Consider the following 14,918-nt stretch of genomic DNA (forward strand, 5'->3'; position numbering starts at 1 on the left):
ACTGTTGTTTGGTTTGCTAAGTGCGAATTCTAAATGATGTTTTGTTTAGGGTTTCTTGCTTTGATTGTTTAGGGTTTTGTTCTAATTCTTTTTGTTTGGTTTTATTTTGAAGGAACAAATTTTTTCTATTGGTAAACCCTAACCTTTTGTTTCAGTCTGTTTATTTCTCTGAATCAGTAAACCCTAACCCATGTTTTGTTTTGCAGGTACAATCAATAAACCATAACCCATGTTTTATTTTGCAGGTATAATTTTTGTTTGCTCTTGATAAACAACGAAATGTTGTCTGTTGGACCGGTATTCTAAGCTGCATGGGGAAGAATATGATGACAACTTCTTGAAGAGTGTGTTTCAAGAAGTGATGTTGCAGGTAGATAACTTCCTTCACAAAACAAAGTGGGAAAATTTATTTTTCTAGGCCTTTACATACTGATCCTTTACTGAATTAATTCGGCACATTATCACTGAGGAAGGTGTCCTGCAGATTATCCTGTTCTTATACCATGTTTCTTTTAGATTTTTTTCTGCATATTCGATACATCATCAGTGACGAAGGTGTCATTATTGAAACTGCATTACAAGTTTAAGCAATGCCAGTAAGGATCTTGGCCTAATGGTTCATGCTGCCAAAGTTACTTTTTTCTTATATATATATTCCACTGATATGAAATGATTTTAGGGCCTAATGGTTCATGCTACCTACTATGGAATCGGAAATGATAATTTGGGGAACAAGGACGGAGCTGATGCTGAAGATAATGATTTTGGAAAAGAAAGCACCTCTGCAGTTTATAAGATCGGTGGTAGTGGCTACAATGAGGTGGAATCAACCGCAGCTGAAGTTTATGTGAATGATGTTAAGTAGAAAACTCCATTGTGGGGAAAATGAATGATAAAAATGGTGGTAATGATTCAACTCAAATTACAGATGATGTTAATGCTGCAGAAGTTGTTTTGGAAAGGCTGAGAGAGGTATGGATTCCACTATAGCTAAGAATGTATTGACTGCTGACATCAACATTCTTGTAAGTTATTTGTTTTGAAAATTGAAAAAGATACTCAATGATTGGTAGATGCCTTCCCAGTGCTAAAATTCTTTTGGATCATATTTGATAAGTAATAACTATAAGTCATGTATGAAATGTTACCCGTAAACTAGCTTCGGTGGAAACCATTTTGAGTTCACCGGGTGTTACTATTCTTTTCATTTGTTTTTTTAGATGTTACTGCAGTTGAGTGCTTCAAATTCTTATAACAAGCACAATGCATGGTATTAACAAGAGTGGGCGAATAATTTTCTGATTTGTTGATTAACTTTTGATCTCAACATAAGGTTCATTTATTTGGTTCCAAAATGATTTGGCAGAACATAAAAAAGGGGTGGCTTATTGGATATTTTCTGTGGATGTATGAAAAGGTTGGATCTCATGGGAGATTTTATAGAATCATTTTTTTTGCCCTTCGCAGTGAGTTCGATAAAAGCTTATCACTCCAAATAAAGAATCTTAAGCGACTGGCGGGGCGAAGCCGAATCAAAAATGCATCACGATGGGTGCGTGACGAAGCGGAGCCAGACCGAATTTAAAATGCATCTGAACGTGGGTGTCGCGAAGCTGATAATGACAGTACAACTAGTCAGTATATCAATCAATGTGATGAAGTGGTGTAGGATAAGGAGTAATACAGTGTAGGATAAGATGTTAGCCTGTAAACTGTCACACATGTGTTTAATACGTGTGTATCTTCATTAGTTGTCTTTAGCTGTCAGATGACGGTCTGTATACAAGGATGTCTTAACAGCTTTTGTCTGTTGTATTGAATTCTCTGATAACCATCAATCTGTTAGATTGTTCTTCATCACCATCTCTACCATGTCATTATGGTATCAGATAGGTTAGGGTTTTCTTTTTCAAACCGACATTGATCCTGCAACCTGAAGATTCATCATTCTTCTCTGTTGTTTTTCTCTCAACCTATAAGCTTCTCAACTGTTTTACTAGTGATCTTTTGTATCAGAGACTTCATTTCTTCCTATTTTTTGTTTCTAACATTAGTTTCTTGAATCATTTCGTTTCTTGATTCAATTTTCCTCAATAATCATTCTCAACTTCTTTAATTTCAGTACAATCTCCTGATTCTTTAATTCAATATCACAATTCTGTGATTTTCTTTCCAATCTTGATCTTGAATCTCAGATTTAATTTTTAATTCAAGTATTTCTTGATTTTCTAATGGAGAATCCCACTGCAACTTCGTTTTCTCGAGTACAACTTAATCAAATTACTAATTCTATTATTCTGAAGTTAAAAGAAGACAATTATTATACATGGAAGAATTTAATGAATCCGATGATTTAAAGATATAAGCTACATAAATTTCTGAATGGTACATATCCATGTCCACGTCAATATATATCACCAAGAAATAAGACTAATGGAGTTGAAAATCAGGCATACTCAGATTGGATTGAAGAAGATTCCACCATCATTATGTGGATAAATTCTACAATCTCTAAATCTGTCATTCCTTATTTTTCGAGATGTACCTCTTCTCATCAACTTTGGATGAGTATTAATGAAAGATTTTTTCGAGCATCATCAACAAATTCCATTCAACTCAGAACAAAACTGTTGTCTCTTACTGAAGGTGATAAATCGATTCCTGCACTTATCAATGAAATCAAACTTTTGTCTGATCAATTAGCTGCAACTGGTGAAATAGTTTCTGATAGAGAATTAGTGGTCATTACACTCAAAGCACTAAATTATGAGTATATCCTATTTGCAACCTCTATGAGACACAAAAATCCTCCTATCACTAGTATAGAATTGCATAACAATCTTCTTAGTGAATAAACTGTGGTTAGTGAAAGACTCAAGACTGCTAAACATGAGATGGATGCCAAAACCTTTATGGACTATAACTACATGAATTATTTTAGAGGATCTTCAAGTAGGGGAGGTTACAGGGGAAGACACTCCAATGGTGGAAGGTATCCTAATCCAGTTATTTTCTCCAGACATAGTTATGGTCGAGGCACTACATGCAGTAAATGAAACTCAACCCTGTCAGATATGTCTATCTGACAGCCATCAAGCTCCTAACTGCACTCATCGACTGAACTTCACCTACAATGGAAGACCACCACCTGCAAATCTAAGTGCAATGCTAGCAGCAGCTGATATATTTGATAAAGATGAATGGATTGTTAACAGTGGAGCAAACAACCATATCACCTCTGATACTTCTGCTCTACATGAAGCAACACCTTATGATGGAACTGTTAATGATCATTCTTTTCTGCTTAATGATGTTCTTCTAGTCCCGCAAGCCTCACAAAATCTTCAATCTACACACAAATTCACTTCATATAATAATTGTTCTCTAACTCTTGATTCTCATGGATTCTCTGTGAAGGATCATATACTGGGAAGATACTTTTCCAAGGACCACATAGAAATGGTCTATATCCCATCAACTTCACCTCAACTCATCATGCCTACACATTAAAAATAAGTGACACCACTCTTCTTCATAAGAGATTTGGTCATCCTTCATTCCAGACAGTTCAGAAAATTTGTATAATCTTAAAAGTTCCAAATATATCAAATAAGGCATACTTCTGTAATGAATGCAAATTGTGTAGATTACAGAAACTTCCTTTTCAATTGTCAACCTTTGTAGCTCAGCAACCATTAGAGTTGTTACACATGGATCTCTCGGGTCCTTGTTCTGTTGCTTCTGTGTCTGGCAGTCTGTACTATGCAAACATTATAGGTGAATGCACTAAATATTGTTGGGTTATTCCTTTATCTTCCAAGTCTGAATTTAAACATGCTTTTATTTATTTTATCACAAGAATTGAGAAACTTCTCACTCATTCTGTAATAACAATAAGAACAAACAATGAAGGAGAATTCTTAAATACCTTTCTTACTCAATACTGTAAATCTAGAGGCGTTACCCATGAAATGAGTTGTCCACATACTCTTGAGCAAAATGGAGTAGCAGAAGTTAAGTACATACACTTATTAGGAGTTACAAGAACCCTTTTATTTCAAGCTGGCTTACCAAATACTTATTGGGTAGAAGCTCTTCACACAGCCAATTACCTCATCAATAGATTACCTACCAGATGCTTGAGTTTCTATCTCCATTTGAAGTTCTTTTTCATAAAAAACAGATTATGATTTTTTAAAAGTTTTTGGTTGTACCTGTTTTCCATGGTTAAAACCATATACTTCAAATAAACTAGAACCTAGAAGTAAACTGTGCATCTTTCTGGGCTATAACTTACAACATAAAGGGTATAAATGCTTAGAGCCACTCACTGGTACCATTTACATTTCCAGACATGTGTCATTTAATGAGACTTCTTTTCCCTATCAAAACATTGCTTCTTCTGTCTCCCATCATCTTCCACTTCTACATTACTCTCAGCTGAAGATCCTTGTATCTCTTCAACTTCTCCATCTGAAAATTCTTCATGATCCATTATCTCCATTCCTCCTGTTAAGAATGATCATAACATGACTACTAGGGGTAGAAATGACATATATACTCCAAAGTCTTATTTTGCGACTAACCATCCTCTGCAAACTGCTTTCGTATGTCACATTCCTAAGAGTATTTTAGTTGCTAACAAAGTCAAAAAATGGAGAATTTCCTCAGTGGAAGAGTACAATGCACTCATGCAAGCAGGTACTTGGTCACTGGTACCACCAGATGCTCCCCAGAATGTAGTAGGTTGTAAGTGTGTTTTTAGACTCAAACACAATCCTGATGGAAGCATCAACAAATTCAAAGCCAGATTGGTTTCCAAAGGCTAGCACCAGCAACCTGGTTTAGATAATGAGGAAACTTTCAGTCCACAAGCGAACAACTATCAGAATTGTTCTCTCCATGGTTGTTCAATTTGATTGGAAAATTCATCAACTTGATGTGAGTAATGCATATCTTCATGGTGACTTGCAAGAAGAAATATATATGGTGCAGCCTCCAGGTTTTGTAAATCCTTCTAAACCTAATCATGTATGTTTGTTGCATAAATCTATATATGGACTAATATAAGCACCCAGGGCCTGGTATGACAAGGTTAGTTCTTCATTGAAATCCTTCAAGTTCATCAATTCTACAGCTGATGCCTCACTGTTTTTCATAAAGAAGGTACCCAGATTACTGTTTCCCTGGTATATGTAAATGATATCTTACTCACAGGCTTTTCTCCAACATTCCTACAACATGTTATTGCTCATTTACAACAAATTTTTCCTATAAAGGATTTGGGAAACTTGAACTGTTTTGTAGGTTTGGAAATCAAGAAAACATCTGAGACTTTATTTCTTAGTCAAACTAAATATGTTCTTGATCTTCTGTACAAATTTAATATGGAGGGAGATAAGCCTTGTCAAACACCAATTTTTGTTTCTACTAAGCTCACTACTACTTTAGGCACCTTATTGGATAATCCTATAGAGTACAGGTCACTAGTAGGAGCTTTGCAATATCTTACATGGACAAGACCAGATATAGCATTTACAGTTAATCTGGTTTTCCAGTATATGCAACATCCAAGAACTGAACATTTGGCAGCTGCTAAGAGAATTTTGAGATATCTTAAAGGTTCTCTTAACTATGGGCTTACTTTCACCAAAGGTAGTTCTTTCTTGTTAGGGTTTTCATATGCTGACTGGACAAGCATTATTGAAGACAGAAGATAAACAGGTGGGTACTGTGTTTTCTTAGGTCCCAATAACATTTCTTGGTCCTCCAAAAAGTAGACCACAGTGGCCAGGTCTAGCACAGAAGCAGAATACAGGACTTTAGCACATAATGCTGCAGAAATGGTGTGGATCTGTTACATCTTACAAAATCTTCACTTCATTATTCCACAAATTCCTAAATTGAGTTGTGATAATATCAGTTCACTATCTCTGGCAGCAAACCCTGTGATGCACTCAAGGATGAAGCATGTTCACTTGGACTATCACTTCATCAGAGAGTTAGTTCAGTCCAAATCCCTTGATGTGTTTTCCATGTTCATACTTTGGATCAGTTTGCAGATATCTTTACCAAAGGGTTACACTGTCCCAGGCTTCTTACATTGCGAGCCAAACTCAAATTCACTGCACCCATGAGTTTGAGGGGAGATAATGACAGTACAACTAGTCAGTATATCAGTCAATGTGATGAAGTGGTGCAGGATAAGAAGTAACGCAATGTCGGATAATATGTTAGCCGGTAAACTGTCACACATGTGTTTAATACGTGTGTATTTTATTAGTTGTCATTAGCTGTTAGATTACGGTATGTATATAAGGCTGTCTTAACAGCTTTTGTCTGTTGTATTGAATTCTCTGATAATCATCAATCTGTTAGATTGTTCTTATCACCATCTCTACCATTTTGTTAGCTGATCCACACCAAATTAAAAATGCATCGTGACAGGAAGAGGCGAAGTCAAGCCACACCCAATCCAAAAATTGTAAGCGGCGGGGCGAGGCTGAGCCGACCCACACCAAATTAAGCGGTGGGGCTAAACTGAGCCACACCAAATCAAAAATGCACTACGGGGCAGGGGGAAGCCACATGACACCAAACCCAATATATAAAAGAAAAAAATAATAATAATGATGATGGATGGTTTTGGGGTCCGCCCGGTGCGTAGCACGGGCACAAAATCTAGTCCTTCTTTAATTAGCCCGTACTACTCTTTGGCTTCTCGCATATACGATAGCTTTTTCGTTCTTACACTTCGTAAGAAACAGAAGAAGAAGAAGTGATGTCATAACTTATGCAATCTTTATATTTTTTCGACGTGTGACAAAACCTCGGTGTGACTTTCCATAATTCTCCTTTTCTATCATCTTCAGCCGTAAAATAATATACGAGAAGGAAAACACGTAAACCCTAATTCGAAGCCAGAAGCAATCATGTCCAGCCTTCCAGAAGAGATATACCATGAGATCCTGTTAAGGTTACCCGCGGAATCATTACTTGTGTTTAAGTGTGTTTGCAAGAATTGGTATGCCTTAATCACTTCCTCTACTTTTATTAAATTGCATCTTCAGTTTACTATTCACAAAAATAATCCTAATCTTATGTTTCGATTAAACGACACTAAACTGTACTCCTTAGATTCTGATTCATTAGCATCATCAATTCGTGAAACTGTAGATGATCGGATTGAAGTGGATTTCCCATTCAAATCTTTTGGTTATAAGGTTCAATTGTGGGCATCATGTGATGGTCTAGTTTGCATACAATTATTTAATATTTTCGATGGCAAGAAATTTCTTTGTCTTTGGAACCCTGCCACAAAAGAATATAAAGAAATTCCCCGATCACCGTATGAATTTGATGGATTGAACAATGATTGCATGTGTGCTTGTGCTTTGGGTTATGATCAAAAGATTGATGATTACAAGTTGTTAATAGGTCTAGAAGACCATGACAGCGATGATAGTACTGTAGTCCAGGTTTATACGTTAGCATCAAATTCATGGAAAACCGGACAAATTGTACCTTATATGTTTATTGATTACTCTGGGGTGCTTGTTAATGGGGACTTTAATTGGTTAGTGATACATCAAAACAACTATTCGTTATTCTCTTTGAATATCTCCGACGAGAGTTTCAAGGAAATGCAGCTTCCAAAAGAACTTTTGGAGAAGAGCGAGGATCCGTGTATGATTCTGGGAGTGTTGGAAGGGAGTCTTTGCGTACTTGTTAATTCGTATGTGAATCTTGTTAAGATTAATGTTGAAGTCTGGGAAATGCTGGCTTATGGAGTTCAAAACTCTTGGACTAGACGCTATATCATTACTCATGAGAGCATTATCAGGGACCACGGAAAATTAAGTATGATGTGGTGTTTAACGAATGGTAAGATTCTGTTATTTGGATATTCTAGTCTAGTTCTGTTTGACCCGGAGCAAGGAAGTGGTATAAAACTAAATATCTATAGAATTCGCTTCACAGGGAGCTTGAATTATTTTGAAAGCTTAGTTTCTCTCAAATCTGGTACTTTTGTTGGGGGAAAAGGGAGACCAGAGGAATTACAAAAAATCCGAAGAAACAAAAGATCTCGACGAAGTTAAGAATTTTTAATGAAGAAGAAATTTATTAGAAGGGAGAAAAAGTACAGAGAAGCCTCTTACAAGAAGTAAGAAGCAAAAACAAAAAGAAAAAGAAACAAATGCAGACTAATGAAAAATTACATTCCAGTTAAGAATTGGTGAAATAAATATGTAACAGGTTCTTGTTATTATTCCTGCAGTGTCTGTCATCAGTTTTTAGTGAGTTATAAAATTAGTACTATGTTGCATTTTGGTTCTCATGTTTTCTTGTAAAGGTCTCTTCCCTAGCAACTCCAATACCAGTAGGATTCATTCAGAAAAAAGAAAGAAAGATCCAACTGAGAGATGATGATTATAAGTTCAACATGGAGGAAACTCCTCAATTGTTTCGCATGACACCTATATTATTTTTAGCATCAAATTCATGGAAAAGCGTGAATATTGTACCTTATCTGTTTCTTTTTGTGCCAGAATCTGGTGTGCTTGTTGATTATGTCAAGTTAATGTAAACAAACCCGAAATTATGTCAAGTTAAGGATATCAGTGACGCATATGCATCCTTGTTTGTGACTGTTGGAAGAGTGCCTTTGTCTTCCCAATTGTTCATGATGTTAAGCTTCCTTTTGAAGTACGGGAGATGGTGGATTATGGAGTTGAAGCATTTTGGACCAAGTGTTATGTCCTTGGACATGAGAGTATTCTCAGTGACCATGTTTATTTTAAGCTTCAGTGGTGTTTTAGGCATGGTGACAATCTATTTTTGTGTATGAGTCAAAACATGGAAGTTGTTAAAGTCTGCGGGCATCCAACTCAAAACCAATTGGCAATGAGTGGAGCGGCCCTTCCATATTATATTTAAGTTAATTAAGCGGATTATAGCGATGTGGGACTATTTGTCCTTTCACACGCACGCTCACGTGTAAGGCCAGTCACCGGGCCTCACACGTGGACCTACGTACGAGTTACCAGTCCATCAGTAACAGGTGTACACAGGTGAGTGACTAAATCAGAGGGTAACACGTCGGCCAGTATCGGCACTGACCTACACTGTGGGTGTACAAGTGACAAAGTAGGTTAAACACTTCGGCCAGTAACTCGGCCTACACCCAGCATACACAGGTCTGGGTTTGGGGCTTCGCTCTGATATCATGTTAAAGTCTGCGCACATCCAACTCAAAATCAATTGACAATGAGTGGAGCGGCCCTTCCATATTATATTTAAGTTAATTAAACGGATTATAGCGATGTGGGACTACTTGTCCTTTCACAGAAGTGCTAGAGTACTTGTCCTTTCACAGACTACTTGTCCTTTCACAGAAGTGCTAGAGTACTAAAAATCGATAATATTCCATTGGGTCTGTTCCTAAATGCCAAGAACCATTTTAAATATTCATTCAGGTATACGACCTAAGGACTTTAAAATAGGAAAACATATAGACACTTCGATGTTAGGGTTTTCATTCATTCATCGCAGATAAGTTCAGGTATACTTACCTAAGCTACTATTCATTAGACGTTTCCTTTTGAGATAATGTTTCTTTATTGAACAAAAACTCAAACCTCATATAAATAAGTGATTTCTTTTATTAGACGTTTCCTTTTAAGATTATGTTTCTTTTATTGAACCAAAACTCAAACCTATATAAATAAGCTTCTGCTGTAGAACTAAATTTATAATTTATCATCAATCAGTACAAAAATTAAGGTGGTTAACGATTAATTTGTCTATCAATTCTTTATTATATAAAGGAGAATCCTTGGATCCTATGTGGCGTCACAACATTCATTTTTAGAAATGCTAGAAGAATAGAGCGCCATGTCAAATGCCATGTCATACAAAGAATAGGTTTTCTGATGATGTGGCAGCACTAGAAGGAACCCCAAGAGTCACAACGTTAACGTAACCAAATACGTCTTTTGGTTTAAGTTTCTCTTCAACTTCAGTATCTCAAGGTTCAAATATATCAAAAGACACATCGTCTGATAATTTTCACTACAAACAGGGTAGAATTTTCCTTAACTTTAGTATCTCAAAAGATTCGTTATACCAAAAGACACATCGTTTGGTTATTTTCGCAATAAATGTTATGTTTGGAAAAATCTGTTTCATTTTTCCTTTTCCTTTCGAGGTATTATTCATCAGCGGAAGGGAGACTACAGAAGTTTCTTATAAGAAATAAGGAAAGAAAAGAACAAAAAATAAAACATATTACAGAAGATTACATCTTTCAGAAGATAATAACCAACCATATACAATAGAGTCTTCCTACATCAGCCATTGGGATCTCATCTTGCAATCGATGCACATAATCAACAAGATGCAGCCGAGGAAAATCAATCAATCAGCCCATTCACATTCTGTTGAACAATAAGAAATTCTCATGCCTGGCAGTAGGAGAATCAAGCCAGCGAAGATCAGAAAGAAAGGCAATACTACATGCCATAAGACCAACTTCGCAAAACTATATCCTAAGTACGGTAATAAGCTTTTCAGTAACTAACATTTTAGAAACGTTGTAACATGATGGTATTGATAGAGTTTGCCTTTCGCCATATGGCAGCAAATCTGGGAGGAAAGGAACGATAGAGTTTTTCGCAACAAGGAAAAAACAGTAGAAAGGGTTATTATTCAAGTGAAGGCTTCCTTATTCAGTTGGACGAGAGTTCATGAATCCTTTAAGCATTTTAAGTTTGTGGATTTCATGCACGGTTGGGAGGTTTTTAAGTAGTAACTAGCTTCAAACATGTAGTAGGGGAAATGTTTTTTTGTTCCATGTTTTGCACTCCCCTTTACTCGTTTTGTGTTGTCCAGTTTGAATAGCTGTGTGTTGTTTCTTTTAGTGCTAACTCAGCACTCTCTCGTGAATGAATTTTATCTTCTCCAAAAAAAATATGATGGTATTGATAATTTCATGTCTGACAGAAGGAGAATGAAGCTAAAGAAGATCAAAAAGAAGAGAAATACTACATGCCAGAAAATCTAATTCACAAAACTTTGTCCCAAGTACAGTAATGAACTCTTCAGTTATTTATCAGATTTTATATATATATTACCAAACTATTGAATTTAAGTAATGTTTAATGGCTAAATTTCTACTTATGAAATCTTTTGTGTTATTGATACGGCTAACTTTCAACTTATGCAATCTGTTGTGTCATCAGAATATAACAAAATCCACATATCGACACATCTTGCAGTTCTGAGTTCTCATAATCTTAAATTGTGTTTATACTGTAACAAAATCCACATATCAAAGATGTTAGTCGAATTGCATCTTTCTGTATATCTTTGTGTTTGACTTTAGTATGTGGGAATTTGACATTATTGAAGGTAGAATACGATCATATGTTTTCGCACTTTTTTGATTTAGGCTTACAAATCATGATGCTTAAAGGTATGATTTATTGAGTTTATTTCTTCTATCTATATAAGTCATGGATATCCGTGTTGTTCCTAGAGCTTGTGAAAAACTCGCCGGAGAAAAAAATTTATAATTTGAGAAAAGTTCGTGGTTGGGTTTTCCATCTATGCAGAGACCGAAAACAACATGAGATGGCGAACTACAAGGCATGGTTTGTTATTGGAATCCATGTTTATCTATAATCTATATATGGCAAGGTATGTTTATCCCCACAGTTCCATGTTCTGTTAATTCAAAGGTTGTCGAACTTCCGGTTTATTTCTCAACCATTCTTATTTATTTAACAGATGTACCGAGAGTTGGATTACGCATGAAGAAAAATTAATAAGCTAATCATAATGTCAGATTAATTTGAATCTTAAATTTAGTTTTGATTTGTGCCTAATATATTTTGGACTTAGCATTTTGTTCGCAAGAAATTATTTTCATGGTTTTAGACATTTCTGTCTTAAGTTGTTCAACCTTTTTCGATTTTTGATTGCAGACCGTCATTTGTTTGGTCTACAGAATGCTTTGAATTTACGTTGAATATGGTGCTAAACTATTGAACTGTAAAAATTCACGTAGGAGATGGCATATTCATAACTCGAATTCACTTTCTAATATTGATGTTGTTATAGTTGAAATGAAGAAAATGATCTCCATTTGTAGGCTTTCAAACTATGAGAATGGTATTGGTTTTGTCGAAATTATGAACCTTGACAGAGAAACCAATTTGAAGCTTAAAGGTCGCCCTTGCGGTCACACTTGGTTGGAATGAAAACATTGAATTCATCAAGTCCGAAGGTGCAATAAACTGTGAAGACCCAAAACCAGCAGGTCTATATGCTTAATTTTGTGGCCTTAGTAATTTTCTTTGTTGAAGCGAACTATATATTTCTTCTTTTGATTTGTATTTTTATTTCCCCTGTGTACACTATGTGCGTAAACCTATACTATATGTCCCCTGTGTATAATAACGACTAGATTTCTCAAGAAAGATTGATGAGTACAAAAGAACGTTCATCAAGCAAGCATGTACAGGCGAGATTCAACTTTAGGAGTTGGATGACATCTATTTGCATTTATAAGAAAGGATATATCCAAAATTTCCTTGAGATATATCCAGAATCTCCTTAAGGCCAATATGTAAACTTATATGGACTAGAAAAAAGGGTTCCCAAAGAGAAAGTTAAACGTAAGGACATTGTGGCACCGTGTTCGGCGTTTGGTAGGGTTGTTACAGTATCGATTTGTATGGGAGGAAGAGGCACCGATGATGTATATTAATGAAGTGCAGCTTGAACAGCGTGTGCAGGGGAAGGGATTAGGGAAATTCGTAATGCAGTTGGTTAAGTGCATTGTGTACGAGAATCTGTTGAGTGCTGTTATGTTAACTATAGAGAAAACGTATGTGTTCGCTATATATTTTTAGATGAGTAATTTAAGGTATGTTATATCGTCCAATTCACCTTGATGGATGGAATTTGATAAGAGCTATGAAATTCTTTGTAAAGTTGTTGATCTTGAAGCAAAATAAAAATTGGTCAGAATTTTGTTGAGCAAATCATGCAGTTTGGACTCACGGAAAGTACTTTAAAAAGCATTGAACATTTTTTTTTTTTTTTGTATTTCTTGGACACAGCAAATCCAAAGAGTTAGAAACTACGTCCCCCATCTTATGATCCAAAAATGGAAGCAACTAAATAAGACTAGCCCGTGCAAATGCACGGGCATGAAAGACCTTGTATATAATATACTAGGACACTATTATCATGAGCAAGATGAAGAGAAACAGAGATTGTAGTGTAGATGTTATTAGAGCCCCTTTTAGTCTACTTGATGGTCACACTTTGTGTGATATACTGGTCCGGCTGCCAGTGAAGTCATTATTGCAGGCAAAGCGTGTCTGTAAACATTGGCGTTCTTTAGTTAGAGATCCATACTTTGTTGATTTACACTACACTCGATCAAAAACTTGTCCAAAACTCCTTATCTTTGCTAGTAGGAGTGTTGGGATGTTTTTATTCTCGGTTGACTTGTTTGAAGGCAGAGTGCTCCTAGATCAGATGAAAGTAGAGTTACCGTTGGGAGTAGCTGTTCTTGTTCTTGTTCAAATTCTGAATGCTGTCAATGGTTTGGTGTGCTTCAAGGGATCTATGGGTGAGGTTCTTATTTATAACCCCAGCACTGGAGACAAAACATCCTGGATTGGATCAAGGGTACCGTGGGAAAAAAAGCATAGATCAAAGAGCCCTTTTTATGGCTTTGGATTTGATTCCGAAACTAAGGAACACAGAGTAGTTTGCTTATGGCATGCGTACGATCTTAGATATGAAACTGGTGACAGTGATTTTTGCGAGGTTTTGACTGTAGGGAAAAATACATGGAGAAGAATTGATGACGTCCCACATTATAAGGCTTACGGAGAATCTGTTTATGTGCATGGAGTCGTCTATTGGCTGAGTACTTACCAACATTTCGATTGTTCATATTCTGCTGATGCTAAATTCATAGTTGCATTTGATATAGGAAGAGAGAAATTCAGACTGATACGCATCCGTGATTTGATTGCTGATGGCCGCCAGGGTTACAATAATTGTCATGATTTACTGGTAATTGATGGATGCGTTGGTCTGCTGGGTAGAAAACTTATAGTTGATGGAAATAACAAAAATGTGATTAACATGTGGATATTCTTAGAAACCCATGGGCCACTTGCAAGGGTAGGGTTGCCTAAGGCTTATAAGCTTTACATTATGGAGGATCTGGGCGATGTGGGACTATTTCTAACACCCCCCTCAAACTCGAGAGGGTCAAGTTTGAATACACCCTGGACCTGAAACATGGCATGCGGATTGTAGCACACGGATTGTGGCCTACGGATTGCTGCCCATGCCGAAACACTGAAACAACACGGAGTCCACACACCACCCGAGACTGGCTCTGATACCATCTTAGAAACCTATGGACCTAACTACTCTCGAAAACCGGCTTGCAAGGGTAAGGTTGCATAAGGCTTATAAGCTTTACACTATGGAGGATCCGGGCGATGTGGGACTATTTCTAACAGATATTTCATGATGACCACAAAGCCAATAGTTTCACTACTTCTAACTGGACGCATGAATTGATTTTAATCCCTCCCGAATGCGAAAAAAAGTTGAATCATCCGTACTCAGGTCTTTTGTTTCAAGCCATTACGGGTACAAACCTGATCATTATGATGCCTGAACGGTACACAACGCGGAGGTGTCTTCTCTCTTTGTCGTTATGATAGGAAAAAGAAAACGTTGGCTTTTTTTGAAATCGATGCTGGAAGTAATGGCAAGGGCTCCCTCGCAAATACGTGTGGATCTGAATCTACTAACAGTGACCGTTTGTCGGAAGCCTTTACCCAGTTGCAGAAAGCAGTAGAAGGGGAACGATCATCGAGGAG

General features: G+C 36.6%; 1 protein-coding gene and 1 long non-coding RNA gene across 2 annotated transcripts; both read left to right on the plus strand.

Moving 5' to 3' along the window:
• The first annotated feature begins 44 nt into the window (after positions 1 to 44).
• LOC113273480 lies at positions 45 to 2,084 on the plus strand. The gene is made up of 3 exons (XR_003322419.1): positions 45 to 370; positions 680 to 972; positions 1,468 to 2,084. It is a non-coding gene; the product is annotated as an uncharacterized LOC113273480 (long non-coding RNA).
• Positions 2,085 to 13,263: 11,179 nt separating this feature from the next.
• Positions 13,264 to 14,322, plus strand: LOC113271895 (putative F-box protein At1g47790). Its single transcript, XM_026521819.1, has one exon. It carries the CDS (start codon positions 13,264 to 13,266, stop codon positions 14,320 to 14,322), a length of 1,059 nt encoding a protein of 352 aa, XP_026377604.1.
• Positions 14,323 to 14,918: the final 596 nt, after the last annotated feature.

Source organism: Papaver somniferum, chromosome 4 (assembly GCF_003573695.1).
Source record: "Papaver somniferum cultivar HN1 chromosome 4, ASM357369v1, whole genome shotgun sequence".
NCBI lineage: Eukaryota > Viridiplantae > Streptophyta > Magnoliopsida > Ranunculales > Papaveraceae > Papaver > Papaver somniferum.

What these genes read in the sequence shown, in the direction of transcription:
- LOC113271895 (XM_026521819.1), top strand. Translation starts at nt 13,264, where the DNA reads ATGAAGAGAAACAGAGATTGTAGTGTAGATGTTATTAGAGCCCCTTTT.